This window comes from Periophthalmus magnuspinnatus, chromosome 2 (assembly GCF_009829125.3).
Source record: "Periophthalmus magnuspinnatus isolate fPerMag1 chromosome 2, fPerMag1.2.pri, whole genome shotgun sequence".
In the NCBI taxonomy this organism is placed as follows: domain Eukaryota; kingdom Metazoa; phylum Chordata; class Actinopteri; order Gobiiformes; family Gobiidae; genus Periophthalmus; species Periophthalmus magnuspinnatus.
Window position 1 is genome coordinate 9,586,890 of NC_047127.1, and position 20,768 is coordinate 9,607,657.

Here is a 20,768-nt window from a genome sequence, read left to right on the forward strand (position 1 = left end):
TTCAGAACATGTTTATAGAGGTTTAAGCTACAGGGTTAGCAGCTTTTCCACAGAATACAACCTCATGGAGAATGAGGGAGGGCATCTGACACACGGACATTTCAGAACATATTTGTAGTGATCTAAGCTACAGGGTTGGCAGCTTTTACACAGACTAAGACCTCATTCTGATCATTCAAACTGCAATTTTGGTGTTGTAGCATTTCATCTTTCATATCTAATCAGCCAATATCTGTTTTATTTTGCTTTGTGTCTATAAATAACTCTTTAAAGTATCTCCAAATGTGAATCCAAACCCTCTCAGATTCATTTCCATCATCACTTCCCCTCATACTCCGCTCTCCTCGTGATGCTGGGAGCTGTTGCCATGGTGACGGGCCGGTCGCTGCTGCCGCTGCTGCTGCATGGCTCCTACCGCATGGAGCTTCTGTCGGGGCGGGGCTTGGGCGGCTGTCGTCATCTCGTCTCCATGGCGACCAGACACAACAGCAGCAGCAGCAGCAGAGAGCGCAGTGGCACAGATTGCACAGTAATACCAGAGGAGAAAAACTGAACCCATGTTTGTAGAGGTTTTAGACAGAATGAGGTCGTGTTATGTGAAAATTTTAGCCGTTGCTTGAAAACAGAGGTCTCAGAAGTGTCATTTAAAGGAAACGTATGAAAGATTTTGATTTTAATGAGACAGTGAGAATGAGACAAACATGTATATCCCCTCTATCGTTCAATATATTATAAAAGGAACAATCATTTTTGAAGGCAAATATTTATCATTGGTACTTTTTTCTTTGTACAAATGGATAGTTTTGGTTATTTTTTCTACAATATGATAAGATTTGAGCTGTTGAGGTTTAAATTATGAACTAAACTTGCACAAACTACTTACTTAAGTGTTGCATTGTGCTATTCATTTATACAACTCAACAATATCTGACAATTTTGTACATTTAGTAATAATTCTGCTTTATAGTTTGGCTTCAATATCATCGTTTATCATCTATATTTACTATTAATTTACGTATCGCGCTTTGAAATGTGCTACCGTGTGTCTACGTACAGTTTCGTTAAAAAACATCATTGTAATTCGCTCTTGTCTCTTTTGAAAACCCAAATATGTTCGCGTTTTGCTAACTGCGTCCATTCAGATTTGGATCGGATTGCGATACATCTTGCAGCGCTAAAGCCCCGACCATCACAGACACCTAGCAGCGTGTTGCTTCATTACTAATGGATCACAGGAGGTAGTAAATAAGGGCACATCCCCCCTCCAGCACCAGGAGCGGAGAAGGAGGCGGATAGGGAAACCAAGCCTACGTGAGTGCACTGTCGATGGGTTAGATGAAGGTCAGGGAGGAGGTAATGGTGGTGGAGGTGGTGGTAGTCGAGGGGTAACATGTACAGTACGGAAACTATAATACAAGGGGATGTTAGCTCAACCCCTGTAACAAATATACCAAGAAAAAAATGACATAAATCTGGCCAGGGCAAAAATGACAAAAATATATATTGTCTCAAATATCAAATAAAATAAAATGGGGAAACAAAAGGAGGTTGAACTGTTTCTTTTTGTTTCTTGTTCCTTATAGTTTCATTGGATAAGAGAGACACATGGACACGGAAACAGACAGGGGGGAGTTATTTCAGAACTTGAAGCCTGAAGCACGTGCGATAATAATAAGTAAATCAATTTCAACCTGATTTCAGAAAATGTGTTCGAATGTTTAAAGCAGGACGTCCAAAACCTCCATATTGTGAGAGGATAATGTAAACGTATCCAGTAAACCGTGGACCTACTCTGCGAAATCGACTTTTCAGAGCTTTTAACCATGATATAGTTGTTTACCTTCGCCGTTCACTCACCGGAAGTTGCATTGGAGAGATTCGTGCATGTTTGAGCAGTCTTTAATTGCTCGTTTTCCAGACACCATTTTGCCGATCAATCCCCGTTTTCACAGTCACCGGTACACACCCACTGCTCTGTACTTACCCCGTTCGTTTATTTTTGGTGATACGTGTAGGATTTGGCAGTGTCGCATAATCATTTTTGTTGATGTTGATGTCCAGAGTCTCAGTCGAACTATGTGAGGGGATTTGGAGAAGACTTATCTGTAGTCACAAAGCAAAATAAAACAGATATTGGATGATTAGATTTGAAAGATGAAATGCTACTACAGAGAGGCAACCGAACAAAGGAGAACCTGAGAAACAGTTATCATTAGTGTGTCTCTGTGAATCGAAATTGCATTGTTTCAAAAAGATCCTCAGCTTTCTCCAGACAGCCTTTTCTTTTCAAACCATCAGACAGTGGAATCAGCTCCAGACAGTTTGAAACTGTCTGTAGATTTGAATAATTTTACTTGAAATTTGAAAAAGTCCATTTTAGATCAATCAAATGTGTTGACACCAGTATAGTTAATGTGCATTGTTCTGTCTCACTGTAAAAATCTGAACATAATTGATTCTTTAGATTAGTTTGGACTGTAGGAAACATACTGCACTGGGCATGGGAACATTTATTGTATTTTACTGCTAATGCCACTGATGAACTGTTTGTCTTATAATGTAATTGTAATGAAATGTGTATTTAATGTGTGTTCACCTGCCCAGGGACGGCACAGGGAAAGCAGCAGTAGCTAAATCTGGTACAAATCATCTCTTCTTTTGTAAGATTAATGAATTTGCGCATGGTTCCTGATAAATAAAGAATAAAGAAAGAATAAAGAATGAAGAATTTCGATACTAAGGAACAGATTCTGAAGATTTAAGCCATAAGTGCCGTCACTAGACAAAATGATTTCAGTCATGCACAACTCAACAGAACCGTTTTGAGCAGCACCTAATAATGTATCTCTCTCTTTGTCCCTCCCACAGGACGTCTGCCCCCGGAGGCCTGCCCGCGTCTCTGTCCCAGCGGGCGCGCTATGCCACCTACTTCGACGTGGCCGTGCTGCGCTGCCTGCTCCAGCCGCACTGGACCGAGGAGGGGGTGCACTGGGCGCTCATGTACTACCTGCAGAGGCTCAGGCACATCCTGGAGGAGAGACCCGAGCGCCCCCCCGAGCCCCTGGTCACGCCCCTGCCCCGCCCACGCAGCAGCTCCATGGTCGCAGCCACGCCCTCGCTTGTCAACACGCACAAGACTCAGGTATGGGGGAGAAAGATAGACCAGCTCAAATCTTATCATTTTGCAGAAAAATATGACCAAAACTTTTCCGTTACTACACAGAAAAAATACACATTAAACACATTAAATAGTGAACCCAAAAAAGTACTGTGCCACGTTTCATATATTGAATGATAAGCCAATATAGTAATTATTCTGACAGGCCTAACTTTGAGTTGGTTTGGCTCTCCACAGACCTGACTCGTAACTTACAGGCTTGACTTGTTTGTATGGTTCCAGATTTTGGGTTTAACTTTTAAGAGCATTTGGCAGTTTTTCATGTGTTTCTAATCATGACTTGGTTTGGTGGGATAGTATCTGTGGTAGTTTTACATCAGTTACGTGTGAGTTTCGGGGGAAAAAAAAGAAAAATACAAAAATAGGTTACAGAAAGTGTGTAATTGTGTAATCCCACAGTCGTCCAGGTCTGATTCATAGCAAAAGAAAAATAAAATCTGTCAACTGGACAAAAAGTGAAGGAGTGAAGACGTTTTGCTGCTCATCATGTAACACTGCTTCTATTGTCCACCAGTTTCTGTTTGTAGGTTAGGAATGACTGTGCTAAGTAGGACTCAGGCACAGTGCACACTTAGGGTAGCATGTTAGACCTATCCTACTAACAGTTACGTACATTTCTATATATTTGATTTATTTTTAAAATGACAGAGAACAAAAGAAGGCAATAAATCCATACTCTGGCATACTCTGCTCCACACACCTGACGATGAGTCGTGTTGTTGCAGGACATGAGTCTGAAGTGTAATGAGGAGGGGAAGTCTCTGAGCTCAGAGACCTTCGCCAAAGTGTCTCTGACCAACCTGCGGCGCCAGGCTGTGCCCGACCTGTCCTCTGACCTGGGCATGAACATATTCAAAAAGGTAAAAACACTCAGAACAACAAGCTTTTTTATTCTCTTGCTCTGAGGAGGGTTTAAATGCCATGATGTCATAACTTAAGATGGAGGGTGGGGCCAATTGATGGATTTCAGCTTCTTTTTTATAGGTGCCATTTTGAAGACTTTTGTTTTGGATTGGTAATTGGCAGTGGTGCCAGTTTATCATCACGCCAAAACCTATGTGCATAAGGCGATTGGACAATTCACAGTTTTTGAATATATAATCTGTAACTTTTCTTCAAGAGGGGTCCATAAACTTTTTGCAGTATATTATTCTTAAAAATCTTTTCAACTGACAACACCGTTTTTGAAAGAAATCTCCAAACTTATGATCCACAAATGTTAAATGTTATTTTCTGCTCTGCTATAATGTTGTGCAGACACCTTCACTAGAATCATCTGGATTTGATTTCAGTCCTGGAACTGCCAATCTCTACTGAACTAAAGATAAAAAATAGCTTTTAACTTGAAAACTACCACTTCATTACATCAAGGTAGAACACAGCATTTTCAGCTCTGGAGACAGACTAATAATGCAGAATTATTCAAATGTGTGGGAACAAAACAAAACACAGCTCCAGGTATGAGATGAACAATATCATATCAGGCTTAAAGCTCACAAGAATAAATTTTTTTGTAATATAGGACCTTTAAACAATATTATTACTTTGCATTACGTGTCACAAACCCAGCCTGTCAAATGGATGTTGTGTTCTGCAGTTTAAGAACCGCAGGGAGGACCGTGAGCGTAAAGGCTCCATCCCCTTCCACCACACGGGGAAGAAGAGGCAGAGGAGGATGGGCGTGCCCTTCCTCATGCACGAGGACCACCTGGACGTGTCCCCCACCCGCAGCACCTTCTCCTTTGGGAGCTTCTCGGGGTTGGGAGATGACCGCAGGACACTGGAGCGCGGAGGTTGGCAGGCCACCATCATGGGTGAGCTCATCTCTTCTCGAAGAAAAAAACAGACATATATATATATATAAGCCTACACTTTTTGTACTATTTATTTTTGTATTATTAGTATGTTGTCATGACAGTGTATTAATGTGCACTGTAGACTAACCTGGAAGATTATGCAAAAAACATACATGTGTTCATCTTTGCTCATGTTTGCCAGTCATGCCAGTAGTACCAGAGTAATACACACTGTGTATCTCACATATATGTATTTGTGTAGGTAAATTCACTCGTCGTGGGAGCACAGACACTGCAGCAGACGCAGACAGTCTCAGTGCCAAACACTCACACTCCCATCACTCCCTCCTCCGAGAGACCCCCGACCAGCCCAACAGCCACGGGGACAACACGGTCCGAGAGGGCAACCCTGCAGGTACAGTCACCTATCACACAAATACAAACTGTACATGAAGGAGTAAAGGAGTAAATACGTACATGAATTAAAAATGATTGGACATGTGCGATTTACAAAGAATTAATCGTGAGGACAAAGGGCACACATATGCAGTATTTGTATTGTTATTGGCTTTTAAACATGCTTTTGAACTTGGATTTGTTGTTAGCACACCATCTACTGGCAACAATGTGAATGAACCATGGTACACAAAGCTGGCCATGGACTGCAACATGACGGCTATTAAGGAAAATGTTGTAAAAAAAAAAAAAAACACAACTTAACTGCAGAAAAATCAGAATTAATCCGGTGAACTATGAATACGGAGCGGGAGAGCTCTGGATTTCTACCTTTGACGTAATAATCCAGGTAAAATTGACACGGGATTGAAACGGGATTAATGAAACCAGTGTGAATGAAACAAATTACAACTCCATGTGTGTTTTTGATGAAGGAACAATGTTATAACATGGTTAAAGGCTTTAAAAGCTCAATGTATTTAACTGTGTATTTTGCTATATATCTGTCCTTTAACTACAAAATATGATAAAAAGATAAATACTGCATAGTTGATGGACTCTCTTCTCTTCCAGTGCGCTCTCAGATCTCCACCATCACCATGGCGGCATTCAACACCACGGTGGCGTCCTTTAACGTGGGCTACGCAGACTTCTTCACGGAGCACATGAAGAAGCTGTGTACACCCGCCGTGCCCGAGATGCCCACTGAGCCCCTGGCCTGTGCCAACCTGCCCCGCAGCTTCACCGACTCCTGCATCAACTACTCCTGCTTGGAGGAGGGCGACAGCATGGAGGGCACCAGCCACTTTGTGCTCAAGAACGGCATGTTGGACCTCACTGTGAGTAGAGACAGGACATGTGCTTCTATATGGGTTACATAAATAAATACAATATATTTGTATTTGTGTCCCCAGGCGGTCTTGAGAGCACTTTACGCCGTCCTGAGCCACGACATCAGCTCCCGGATCTGTGACGTGGCCCTGAACATTATCGACTGTCTGCTGCAGCTGGGCCTGGTGCCTGACATGGGGAAGAGGCTCTCCAAGCAGGACAAGGAGAACCAGGAGGCCCGACCCAAGGACTCTGTGGCCCAGAGCCTGAGCGGCACCTCCCAGGGCAGCAGTGGAGGAGGGGGGTGCCCGGGGGGAGGGGGAGGCGACGGGGGAGGAGGGGGAGGAGGGGGGAGCGGGGGAGGCAGTGGACAGGGGAGCAAGGACGACATCAAGAACAACAAAGACAATGATAAGAAGGTACTATTTATTATATGTGTATTTACAGATCACATGTATGCCTCATTATGATTTTTTATAAAGTTCTATTGATACTTTTTTCATGGTCTGCACTGAGAAATTTAGGAAACTGTTTTCATTTAAGAAAATGCTTTTTAAATTGTACATTGTAACCAATGTTCCCTCTAATTTTTCATGAGTCTGAGCAAACACACAAACTCCCTGAGCAGTCCCATAGACCACTGTGAGCAACATCAGACGTGCGCACTGTGGTCATGCTGCATCGCATCCATCCAAGTTAAATGGTTTATTAAAAGAGTCAAATTATCGCATTTACATTTCTGTTATAAGACTTTTAATTAAGTGCTTTAGCCACTTATACAATGAAAATGACAAAAATTTTCCTCATGACCTGTGTAGTATGTTAATGCTATTGGAAGTATAAATATTTCATTTTAACTATGGCAAAACATGAGCTTCCAACCAAACCAAGACAACTGTAAACTCCAATGTTGAAAACACACTTAACATTTTTATGATAAAGCTCTGACTTGTATTATGAGTACCGGTATAAGACATTGTGTGAAGCTTTTGCTGTGACTGAGTGAGATTGTCCTACTGTGTCTGGGAGACAGTCCGGTAACGACATGATCATTTGATTTTTACAACTCATAAACTAGTGACAGTATCAATGACCAACACACACTGAGGGGAATCTGTATCTGCACACCCAGCTGCTCTATTACTGTACATTTATATATCATATCAAAACACAATATATAATGTGTATTAGTACATAAAATATATTCAAAACAAGTGGTATGGGTCAAAGTAAATATATATTTACAAACTACACACTGCAAACAGTGAACAAACACACACTGGAAACTAAAAATACACTGTACATGTGACAGTGTGACAGTCATTCTGTGACAGAGGTTGGATCGAGTCCCGCTCGGACCAACTTCTGTCATTGTGTCCTTAGGCAAGACACTTCACCCGAGTGGTGTGTGTGTGATGATTGGTGGTGGTCGGAGGGGGGGCAGATTGGCATTAGCTAATGCTAATGATTACGCATGATATATTTGACCCACAATTAAGTCAATAGCAGAATAAACCATGCTTACCGATCAGGAACAGCATCCAGTCCAATCATAAGGTCCTCTGCTCCTGAGTCCACCATGAGATCTTCACTCAGTTCCACGAACCGCTCCGGGTCCGAGATGCCTCTAATTTAACTTAAAACATCCACAGTGTCCTCGGTCGCGTACTTCCTTTGTTTTGTCTGTTTTGTCATGTTTAAAACGCAAAACTGCTGCAAAACAGTGCGTAAAATTATGCAATTACGCGTGCGTAATTTTACGTGCGGATCTTTGCCCGAGGGCGGGCCGTCGGAATGTTCTGGGGTTAAACACTTAGAATCATTAGCGAGTCTTCACTCCACGTCGGCCACATCGGTAATTATGTGATTCACGTATGTGAATCACATAATTGGCTGGAGCAGCTCGTCCCCGGTCACACTCACTGACTCACATTGAAAAGTAGCGCAGAATGAATTGTTGTGTGTTTATTTTATTTTCAACTCCGGTTCGATTTTTTTGTGCGCAGCACAGATTTTCTGTGCGTGGAGACCGTGTCAGCAGTGCGCAATTGCGCACGCGTGCAGTTTAGAGGGAACAGTGATTGTAATGTAAGAGGAGCTGTTGGTAAGAAATAATAGGCTTGTGTGTCTTTACATAAAAAAAGGAATTTTGTTGGATGAGAATCACAAGAATCAACTGATTTATCCAATAAGAGACATTGTTAGATGAGTATCATTGCTATATGAACAAACACATAAAAACCACGTGGAAATGGTCCAACATCAGAGTGAGAGAACTGGCCAATCATGTTTATCTGGCACAAGGTTTCAGACAAAGTATATTTGTATAATCCAGCCAAAGCAGTAGTCTGGGTTGGCCTTTCTACGACTACACTAGAAATAAATCTGGACTAAACCATGGTTGGTGTGTACTGTAACGAGTGTTGTCTTTGTGACCAGGATGAGGCAGCCGGCCTGAGCACACACCGCCTGGCCCTCACCATGCTCATCAAGATCGTCAAGTCCCTGGGCTGTGCGTACGGCTGTGGGGAGGGCCACCGCGGACTGTCCGGGGACCGCCTCCGCATGCAGGTACAGACGCACCAAACATGACTTTAAGGTAGGGTGTGTAGCATTTAATTTTATAAGCATAAGCATGATCATGTCTTCCCAGATACATGTTGAAATCAAATATAGCTTTTACTGATAACAATGTTTATGCTGATGTTTATGGTTCTCCAATCAGGAAGCAGAATGAGACTCATTTCAGTGGCTAAATCCAGTTGTTTTAAACTTAAAATGCCTCTCTCTGATCTGAATCGTCACTACCTAAACACCAACACCTGCAGAATCAGTGCTAGTGCAGCCTCTACAGCTCAGTCAGTGAATTCTAGAGGTTCTGAGCTTTCACATGAGGTCTGTCCATATACTGAGAATGAGAAAAACTCGTATGTGTCTCTATCTGCAGGTTATGGCTCTGGCAACACAGGTTCAGATGTGATGGTTTAAAGGTCCTATCATTTTCTGATAACTACATATACATGATTTATCCTGTCCGCCACCTCAAAATAGAATGAACTCTGAAACAAAATCCATATTTGTACTATTATTTATCTGGTGTGTTTAATATTTGATGTAAGTAAATTGAATACTACTCACAAAGCTCCAGGGAGAGGTCTGTAGCTTCAATAACACTGAGCAGCTATAAATGACTTTTACTGCTAATCAATAATGCTATTTTGGAATGTAGGGCTGGTTACGCTGCTTTCACAAAATGCAGGAATTCCTATCCTCTTCACAGCCTTTTTTAGGAATCATTTATAATAACTATACAATACTAACTAAAGGGAGAGTAAAAGGGGAAGAGGGTTGGGGTTTGGAGGACTAAATGGGAGAGTGAAGGGTGAGAAGAGGAGAGAATTATGCCACGTATAACTTAAACCCGTCCTATTTTTTTTATTCAATAGGCGCAAAACTGCCTGACCAGCCTCTACAAACTGGACAAACTGCAGTTCCGTCAGACAATGAGAGAATACGTCAACAAGGACTCTCTCAACAACATCGTGGACTTCCTGCACGCTCTGCTGGGCTTCTGTATGGAGCCCATCACTGACAGTAAGTTTGTGGTTCTGCAAGGCAACGGCAATGGTAATCTTCTAATCTGCACACTATTTATCCAGGAATAATTGAAAAAAAATTTCAGTGGTTCTCAAACGTTTAAAACAACTAACACCTCAACTAAAACAAAAACATGGTGACGCTGACACTCAAATGCTGCTTCTGACAGTTTTTTGGGGGAAATAAGGTTAATTTGTTTCAAAGAACATGTCAGATGTGCTTTTCACCCAACTGGAACAAAAGTTTAATTTTTGTGCTTGCTCCGCTGTTATGATGCTTCAACCAGTCAGCAGTATTTGTTTGAACTTTTCCCGATTGCTTCCAGTGAGAGCAGTCTCAGGTTGATAATGTGTAGAACTCCACTCAGAGGGACACACACATCAGTCAGGCTTCTGCAGAGTAACACCAGGACTCAGGCTGAGCAGAGTCACAGCTAAATCTGCTGTTCTACAGGTGTGTAATTCTATGTATTCACATACGCTACTTATGGAGTCAGCCAAGACAAACTATACAACATCTAAACCATGTTTAAACCATGTCTAAACCACGACTAAACTCATTTTAAACAGGGTCTGAACCAGGACTAAAGATGAACTAACCCCTTTCTGAACAGGTTTAAACCAAATTCTAACTAAGTCTAAACCAGGGCCTCCTCTGGTACCACCAGAGGAACGAGGTAGGTGCACCTTTGTTTGAGAACCACACTGTTGTCTTCCTAGAGATATGCCTACTTAAGCTATTTGGTAACACTTTATTTTACAATAGGCTTAATGCTCCTCCATTAAGTACAATGTACAGCCGTGTAATAACATGTAATCTGACCCTGTGACCCTGTAACCCCGACCTTAACCCTTACTAACACTCTATTACATGTTGTTACATGTTGCTACATAGTAACTGATACTGTAAAATAAAGTGTGTTTTATTAACTTGTACCTGCACCACACTATGACCCTTATGTGAGTAGTACAAGTACTATTATATTTCTACTAATATCTGACCAATGATGAGGTCACCGTGTGGTTGACAAAGCTGAATTGCAATACAGCTGTCTCACACCTTACACTTGGCATCCCAGCGCCTATCTATCTATCTCTATTTTATATATGTCCACTGTCCTCTCGTTTGTCCACTTGTGTCCTCTGTCCCCCTCTCCTTATCCTCCTGCTTTCATCCTTCCTTCTTTCTTTTCGTTCATCCTTGCTCCAGCTGAACCCTGCCCTCCTGATTCGCTCATCCATTCTGTACTTGCCAATCGGGAGCTTTTGCCATGCTCATTTGCCCTGCTGGCTTCTACCGCTGAGCAGTGAGACACATTGTACATGACAATTCAGTTTTGCCTGTGTAAAGTATAGAGGATGTCAATCAATTGGCAAGTTACTGAAGTGATGAGTGTGTTTTGATTTCAGAAAGCGCACAGAGCACCTTGTCAAACTGAATGTTTTTAACCTGTGTGTGGATGTGAGGGATGAGATCACAGAGGGTGGAAGTGACATTTTGATTCAAATTCTGCTGTTTACAGAATAAAAGCTGGTAAGTTCAGTCACAGACGAAATATTACACAAATATTGTTACAGGTATTGATTAAAAAAACTTTATTTACATGTGATACTGGCATATGTAAGTGTCATGGATTTATATTTAGAAAATATTTGAAAATTTAGTGTCAAAAGCACTCAAGTGACTTTACTTATTTACTCATAAGTATACATATGTATATTAAATGTTCTATATTACACAAAATGAGCTTTAGGTCATGTTATAATGTTGTTGCTTCCTCAAAAACAGACCTGGAGTTGTGTTTTGTTTCATTCACATATGTTTGAGTAACATTTTATTATTAGTGTGTCAAACAAAACACAACTCCAGGGCTGTATTTGATGAGGTAACAACATTATAACATGACTTAAAGCTCATAAGAGTCACTTTTCTGTAATATAGAACATTTAAATAAATGCAAAAGATATGTATAATACCATACTGCGTAGTTTTCCAGGCAAACCAACAACATCTGCCATTTAAGTGCAATATTTGTCTGTGAAATTTGAACTTGTCAAATACATGCATTAAATAAATCTGAAATGCCACGTACACCCTTACACCCTCATCCCTTGCTTTGTTATTTTACCTCTCTCTGCAAAATTCACCTCCTGGTTGAGGTGGGGTGCCGCGCCCTTTCCGACACGCTGCGTACATGTCTGTGCTTGGCCTGCCTGACTGTCAATCAACTCTGTGCCCCGCCTCTTTTCTCTTGCAGACTACGGCAGTGCAGGTGAGAGGTCCCGGAGGGCGAAAAAAAGAAACATCGGTAGATACACTTAATAATAACAATAACCCTCAATGTCTACCAGCTTATATAGCAAGTCCAACGAATACACTTACCCAAGGCTTATCCGACCCTTTCCTAGGCACTGCTTCCATCTCTGCAATCCCTCACTATTCCTCCAAAACGTGACCGAAATAGCCTGCAAATTTAGACGAAATTGGTACTTAAATATTCTCTATGAACTACAATTGTGTTAAAGCAGGCCTGTGTCACTTGCATGTATTTATTTCCTGACTATAATCCTTTTCAGTTTGCTCTCCCCCATTTGCTTTTTGAACCCCCGTCCCCCCCGCCCGCCCGCCTCCTATCCCTTACCCTGTTGTACCCCGTTTAATTTGATACTTTCAAGCTTGTCGATCACGTGCTGTTCTCTCCTCTGATTGGTGCTCCCTCCCTGTCCGTCACGCAGACAAGGCGGGCTTTGGGAATAACTTTGCGACGGGGGATAACAAGTCGGTGGCCCAGAACATGGAGGCGGTGGTGGTGGGCTGCATGTTCAAGTCTCTGATCACGCGCTGTGCCTCCACCACGCACGAGCTGCACAGCCCTGAGAACCTGGTGGGTCCGCATATGGTTTAATGTGTGCGAGTGTGAGGGCGGGGGGGTACACATATGGTTTGTGAGTGTGTGTGTGAGCGCGTGCGTGTGTGCTGTCTCAATACCAACACAAGTGGATTGGGGCTTCTCTCTATACAGCAGCTTGACCCCATAGAAAAACCTACATAGGACACACCCCTAATATCCCGCAGTTTATTTTTGGTGTAAACAAACTGCCCATGTTTGGCTGAAAGAGACCTCGCCCGCTGTCTTAAAAAACATGAAAAACACAACTAGCTCATTGTTCCTTATGCCAGAGGTGCCCAAACTTTTTTTTTATTGAGGGCCACATCTCAAAACATATGTAATGTTTGAGGATATATTGGTAGAAATAGTTTTAATTTGCTGTTAAAAGTACTGCTTATGATCAATTGGGCCGGTTCAGCAGGAGTCCCGAAGGCCAATAAAAACTGGTCTAAGGGCCGCATTTGGCCCTCGGGCCATGGTTTGAACACCCCTGCCTTATGTGTTCAGAGCATCGTAATTATTCACCACAATGACTTTACGGTGACTTTATGGTAATGCTAACATCAACTAGCATGCTAACCACACACTTCCTGCTTCTCCGACAATAAAACGCTTTATAATTAGATGCAGACAGTACACAGACTCACAGATGTGGGGGAAAACATCAGACAGTAAGCTGACAAAAACAGACAAATCCATGTAAGCAGCCTACAAGACATGTCACTACACCACAATGTAACGCTTGAAGGCTACAGGTCATTTCCATTCGCAGCTAGGATCAATGTGGCAGCAGGTGGCAAAAACTGTCTGGCTAGCTCACTATTAGCATCACTACTTGCAGTCCAATTATATCTCTGTGGGTTTTTTGTTGAGACACGCTAATACGTTAAGGTGAATATTTCAGCGGAGGACAGTTTAGGTTTATAAAGGTAGGCTTTATAAACACAACGGTAATGCAGATTTTTAGGCAAAATAAATATTAAATAACTCCTTGAACTGAAGTAATCTACATAAAAAACATACAATTAAAGTTGAATTGTTTGATTGCGGGAATGTTACTGTAACAAATTATAGTATTATGATTATTATGAGAGAAAACAATTTAACTATTATTCATACTATGGAAGGGACACGATTTACCCGGGACAGTCATAGAGCCCTGTGTTCCCTGATGGCGGTTTTTCCAATAGAAGCATGCCCATGCTCACTTCCTATTTGAAACATGGTGACTAGCCTGTTCATTTATCCATTTATGTATAATAATAGTACAATACTACAAACAGTGAAATCCAACATTTTCTTCCAGTTCTGTTATGTCATATTCACAGTCTCTGAGCTGGTTTATGAAATCAGATTTTCTGAAGTCAAGTTGAAGTGACACAAACAGTAGATGAAAAAGCACTTCAGACTGATTATAATTTATGAGGAGCGTAGATAGTATGAAAATGAGTAAAGCCCACCACACACTACAGGAGTTTTCAGTCTTTAACGACTTTTAAACGTGCGACAGACGAGAAATTGGACAAATTATCCTGTAATGTGTGGCCGGCTTTAGTTTTGCTTCTTAAATTGTCATAATTATCGTATTTTCTGAACTATAAGTAACACTTTTTTCATAGTTTGGCTGGGGGTGTGACGTATACTCAGATACAATTTATAAGTGAAATATGTTTTTTTTCTTCATTATTATGCATTTTTTGGCTGGTGCTACTTATACTCTGCAAAATATAGCATGTTTTTTTAGCGTTATGATTATACTGTGACATAAATAATCACAATTATCAAATGACCTAATAATCCTGACATCCCTGTTTGTTTTATTGACTCTTTTACGTTTGAATAAAGTTTAAAAAGCACTATGTTTCAAAGCATTATCTTTGAGACATAGTGAGGTAGCCAGCACAAAGCCCATTAAACCACATCCATCATCTATTATCCGGACACATAATTCCTGACAAACACTTTAGCTGATTGCTTTTATATAAATATCCCAGGATTGTAAACTGCCTCTGTGTTTTCATGGGAAGAAATGACACATTTTGCCTTCCATGTCATACAGCACCTCTGTATGTATTTGCTGCTCTAAAGATTAAAACATTTACACATCATTATAAAGTCATTTGTGATATAGTTTATTTTTATTAAAAGACAATATTAACCTTATCCAGTGATGAGGAGAATATGTTGAAAAAGTATTTAGTTACAGAATACCTTCATTAAAATGTATTTTGTAACATATTCCTTTGCATTGTCCAATCAGAGTACTGTATTTGGAATATCTGTATTTTCTGGAATATATGTCCCTCTGGAGTATAAGTCGCACCAGCCAAAAAATGTATAATAATGAAGAAAATAACATATATAAGTCGCACTGGACTATAAGTCGCATTTTTTGTGGAAATTAATTTTACAAAACCCAAGACTAAGAACAGACATTTTATCTTTAAAGCTAAGTTATAATAAAAAAATTGAGAACAACAGGCTGAATATCAGTACAGCACGCTAAAGTAACACATTTATATTTATTCAGCTACATGAAGCACAGACAGAACTGAACTCGTGTCTGGTTTGTTCACGTAAGATATTAACAGTTAATCAGATAAATAAAGCATAAAAAACAAGCTCACAAGTTTACTCTGGATCTCTCTCCAAATCACGAAATCCATTGGATTCTTCATCCTTGTTGTCACTTCACCTCCGCCAACTTCAGAGGTAGATGAAGCGCCTCTTCCTCTTCTGTGTGGCTTCATCAGACTCAGCAGAATACAATTTTCTTTTAGGGGACATTTTTGTTTAGTCTTTCTCAGATTTCTGTTAAATTACCGTAATGTTGAAATTTTATATGTTCAAATGTACAAGTGTGTGTCAGTGTGACAATAACGTAGATGAGAAATTATATATTTTAATAATTTCACATATAAGTTGCATCTGAGTATAAGTCACACCCCCGAACAAACTATGAAAAAAAGTGCGATTTATAGTCTGGAAAATACGGTACACCTGGGAATACCTTTACACGGAGTTGTATTTAAATTATAGTAACACAGCATACGGTAAAAATGTTTTGTTTTTTTTGTTTGTTTGATTTTTAGGAAAGTAACTATATTCTGAATACCACAAAATTAAAGAGTAACTGTACCAGAATACACTTACTCAAAATGTGTATGCTGGATGTGTATTCTCACTACATGTATTCAGTTTCTTCCCATCACGGGCCTTATCTGCTGAGCTCAAGTGTATTTGATGAAATACAGTGGAGCCCTGAGGAGTTCAGAAACAAAACATTGGCAGAACATGAGACTCTGTGGAGGACTGGCTTAAGTTTGGCCCCGAATCACAGGCCACCCACACACAAGCTGGAGCGGGGGATTACTCACTCTTCTCTCTCCCTCCTCTCTTCCTCCTCCTCTTCTCTCTTTCCTTCTCTTCTCTCTCTCCTCCTCCTCTTTCCTTCCCTACTCTCTCCTTTTCCTCATCCTCTTCCTTCCTCCTCACTCCCTTCCTACTCTTTTCATGTCATCTCTCCTCTCTCTTTTTCTACTCTTCTCGCTCTCCCTCCCTCTCACCTCCTCTCTCTCTTTGTCATTTGTCCTCTTTTGCTCCCTCGTCTTGTCTTCTTCCTCCTTCGCTCTCTCTCCCTCCCCATCTACTCCTCTGTCTTCCCTCTATCTGTTGATTTTGTCCGTTTCCTTTCCTCCTTCTCCTCCTTCCATTACTCCCTCCTTCACTCTTTTATCTGTCCCCTCCTCCACCTCCTCCCCCCCTTTCTTCTCTTCTCTTCTTTCTGTCTCTTCTCCCCCCTGCTCCTCTCTCTCTGCATCCCATCCATGTTTCCTCCTCTCCCCTTCCTCCTCTCCTCCTCCTCTTTTCCCTTTAACTTCTTATCCTCACTCGCTCCATCTCTATCTCCTCCTGTGTCTCCCCTCCTCCTCTCCTCTGTCTTCCCTCTGCCTGGATTATGTCCTCCTCTCCTCCTTCATCCCCTCCTCTCCCCTTCCTCCTTTTATTTTCTCTCCTCGCTTCTTTCTACACCCTCTCCTCCTCCTTCACCTCCTCTCCTCCTCCTCTTCACTCCTCTCACCTCTCTTCTCTCCCACCTCCTCTCCCCTCCCCTTCTCTTGGTCCACCTCCCCGCTCCTTTTTCTTCCCTCACCTTCTCCCCTCCTTCTCCTCCGCTCTTTTGCTCCACCTCCCCTCTCCTCTTCTCCTCCGCTCCCAGGGCCTGTACTGTGACATCCGTCAGCTGGTGCAGTTCATAAAGGAGGCCCATGGGAACGTGTTTCGGAGGGTGGCTCTGAGCGCGCTCCTGGACAGCGCCGAGAAGGTCACGGCCACCAAGAAGCCCGACGAGAACCCAGACAGCAAGTGCTCGGGGCCCAGGAGGTACTGCTCTACCCCCCTGATGGATAACCAGCAGTGGAAAGAGTACTGCAAATGTGTACTCGAATAAAAATACAGTTACATGACTAAAAATGTACTCAGTTACAAGCCATGTTATAATGTTGTTACCTCCTCAGAAACACCTTGAGTTGTGTTTTGTTTCTCCTAAAACTTACTAGGAACAGTAGACGATACTATTAAAACACCATATACACAGTTAAGTACTATTCCCACTTGTATTAAACTAAAAAAATACTTTGTTACTATTTCCTGTAGTGAGGAGCAAATTCCCGGCGCTCTCCTTGGCAGAAAGGACTTTTGGAGGAAGATGTTCAAGTCGCAGAGCGCAGCCAGTGACACGAGCAGCCAATCAGAGCAGGATACGTCGGAGTGCACCACTGCCCACTCCGGGAACACCACGGAGCGCCGGTCCAGGTCCCGCTCCAGAAGGATCTCTCTGCGCAAGAAACTCAAGCTGCCCATCGGTAACCAAGCAACAAGAAATCACATTTACAACAGTAAACATTCACATACACAAGAAGGCCACTAGTATTCACGTACACAGCTAGCGTTCACATATGCTAGCATTTACATACACGACAAGTATTCACATGCACAATAAATCATTCACATATACGAAAGAGCAACAAGCATGCACATACACAGGAAAGAAACTGGTATTCACCTACACAACTAGCATTCACATTCACAACTAGCATTCACACAGACAAAAAAAGAACAAGTATTCATATACACAAGAAAGCTACAAACATACACAACAAGCATTCCATTACGTAGTTTTGTACGTATTACTTAGCTTTGATTTTTTATTTATTTACTAGTTATTTACTTCTTATCTACCTAAGTACTTATCACAAAAGGTGATGGGCTGAGGTCTTTTGTCTACTTATTCAAGAGGCTTCTTCAGTTCTGACAGGGTTCTGTGAGTCACTTTATGTGTCTGAAGAAAGGAGCTCACTACAGTGAAACTAACACACTCTAGTTGTTTACAGTGAAGACTATCTGTTATCAGTCAGGTGCATTAAACCACCGAGGTATGAACTGTCATCTGAGTAGTAGCTGAATGAACTCATTGTAGACACTGTGTTAGTTTCACTGTAGTTAGCTGTAGTCAAGAGTTTCAGATCAGTGATAAAACAATCAAATACATTTATAAATACAGCGTTGTGAAGATTAACACTGATTTCAGAGTGCACTCATCTAATTCGAGAACAACACCATTGTCCATTGTGTCTTTGACCAACTTTTCATATGAAACTGCACTTGTTTTCAAACATGTTGGTGTGTTCTGTCCTCCTCCAGCGTACCGTGGAACCGCCCGCCTCCCACTCACATTCTCTGTCATACGTATGGACCATATCACATCTGTGTCCTCTGTGTCATGTTTTGAGTGAAATATCCCCTTTAATGTCGTCCACTAACACTGACTGTTCACCCCTGGCATCTCCTCTACGTCTGCTGTTTAACCACGTGCCTGTTAAAGTTGCATTTATAAGTCTTATCAGTCTTCCATGTGATTGGCCTAATGTCCCAGTGAGCTGCTTTGATTGTGCATGTGTGCCCTGGACAGAATGTATTTGAGCATGCTATAATAAGCTTAAATATTTCCTCAGGTAACTGGCTGAAGCGCTCCTCCCTCTCGGGGCTGACCGATGGGGTGGAGGACCTACTGGACATCAGCTCTGTGGACCGCCTCTCCTTCATACGCCAGAGTTCAAAGGTCAGACATACTAAACATGTATTATATAGGACATGGATCTCATATGGCTTTATTTAACCAGGATAGTCCGGCTTAGGTTAAGAATATCTTTTTTGGGAGAGTCCAGGCCCTAGCAGGAGGAGTTTATTTTACACTTGAAGCAAAGTAGCAAAAGTATATTATAACATTCAGTCAAATTCAAATATATAATAAGTAGTGTAATAAAGTACTTATATGTTGTTACTGGTTCTCTTGGTCCCATCCTGCACTATGTCTTGTTTGTACTACATCTATGTGACTTCATCCCTCAGGTGAAGTTCACCAGTGCGGTGAAGCTGACAGAAGGGGGCGCCGCAGGCCCAGACTACGGCCGCGAGGAGGAGGAGAATTTCTTCAAGCGCCTGGGTAAATGGCGTTCTGGCAGGAGGAATCCATCCAAGCTTCACCACACAGAGGAGAAAGATGGTAGACCCGCCCCTCCCTCCATGCCCCTCCCACCCATCCTCCCCGTGTGTCCAGTGATCTGTGCTCTGCTCCTGTGGCCCGGCTCCAGTTTGATCCTTCTCTGTCCACTCTTACTCATTTTCAACACATCGATATCTTGTGAAAAAACAAAACTAGTTCATTTTTAACGGTTTGCAGTGGTCCAGTTATTCCTCACTTTCTGAACACACTCAGGGCATTTTAAGTATTCACAGTGATGAGTTTATAAGCACGTTCCTTAACTTTCCGAGGCCTGAGCAACAACAATCTTCATGCTAACGAGGCACTTCCTGGCTTGCATGTGATTAAAACACTTTATAGTTAGATGCAGACAGCACACAGTGGCCTAATTTTGACCATAAGAGATAATTTTACAATATATCTGCACTACGGCAAAATTAGTTTAATATTATTGCATGAAAAAAAAAATGCATACAAAAACTCATACAAAAAAATGGAGGAAACAGATTTATACTCGATCCAAGTTTTCAAACAACAGTGAAAAAATACATTTATATTTATAGTAGTGCAATAGTAAACTCCAGTCTCTATTCTTATCTTTATATTATAATGCTAATTTTATAATTTGTTTAACCAGCCACTTGTTTTTGCCTACAAGTCAATCAGAACCATCAATTTAAACATCTCAAATGCTCTTTTTTATCTGGTTTAAGTCTACAGATGTGTCTTTTTATAGTGCAAGTGTAAAAGTGAGTAGTATTTTTCAGGAAATGTTCAAAGTCAACTTAAAAAGTCAAGTTAATTTATTTATTAATTCCCTTTCTTTCAAATATTGACACCTGCTCAAATTACTAGGTCTAACTATGTCGACCAGACCTTCAAATACTTAACTTTTCCCTTTCAAATACATCCACTGAACGACCAACTGCGATATTGCGATGAGTTGAAAATCCTGTGTTGTTACTGCCCTGTATTAGGCCGTGCACGTTCCCAGGCCATCTCGAGACCATCTTTCTGCTGTGAAGCGTTTTGGTGGTGGTACTGTACTACTGTGTGTGCAGCATGCCTCACTGTGTCTTCTGTGCTGGGGTCAGGGGACGGGTGACCTCTATGTGACCTCTTGGTGACCTCCACTGACCTCCCGGGGTTCAAATGGCCAGACGTTTTCCTGTAAATCAGCTTCCTTCTGTGTAGCCATGGTTACACTCTACATTTTTGTGATGGTTATTTGAAATAGAAGCGTGTGTGAAGCATCTACAGTGCTGGGTGAAAAGTCTTTGGTTTTATTAAAAGTAGCGTGTCTTACAGAAGTAGTTTAGGAGTTAGTAGAGCCCCGCCAAGGCCCTGTAACAACCTAAAAGGGTTTACATACTGATATACTGATACACTGACAAAATATTGCAGCCTGAATAATGCATAATAGTTAAACTCTATAACGTGTGAAGGTGCTTCAAAGATTCAGGCATGACAAATCCT

General features: G+C 41.6%; 1 protein-coding gene across 1 annotated transcript in view; it reads left to right on the forward strand.

Moving 5' to 3' along the window:
- The window catches only part of LOC117382817 (protein unc-80 homolog), a 65,268-nt gene that overhangs the window by 11,214 nt on the left and 33,286 nt on the right, over positions 1 to 20,768 (forward strand). Inside the window, exons 8-21 of the mRNA XM_055228366.1 lie at positions 2,869 to 3,142; positions 3,904 to 4,038; positions 4,776 to 4,992; positions 5,237 to 5,377; positions 6,004 to 6,269; positions 6,345 to 6,680; positions 8,701 to 8,832; positions 9,708 to 9,855; positions 12,116 to 12,166; positions 12,594 to 12,742; positions 16,968 to 17,131; positions 17,405 to 17,613; positions 18,763 to 18,869; positions 19,160 to 19,313. Coding sequence (XP_055084341.1) covers positions 2,869 to 3,142; positions 3,904 to 4,038; positions 4,776 to 4,992; positions 5,237 to 5,377; positions 6,004 to 6,269; positions 6,345 to 6,680; positions 8,701 to 8,832; positions 9,708 to 9,855; positions 12,116 to 12,166; positions 12,594 to 12,742; positions 16,968 to 17,131; positions 17,405 to 17,613; positions 18,763 to 18,869; positions 19,160 to 19,313 — 2,483 coding nt within the window. The remainder of the gene's footprint in view (positions 1 to 2,868; positions 3,143 to 3,903; positions 4,039 to 4,775; positions 4,993 to 5,236; positions 5,378 to 6,003; positions 6,270 to 6,344; positions 6,681 to 8,700; positions 8,833 to 9,707; positions 9,856 to 12,115; positions 12,167 to 12,593; positions 12,743 to 16,967; positions 17,132 to 17,404; positions 17,614 to 18,762; positions 18,870 to 19,159; positions 19,314 to 20,768) is intronic.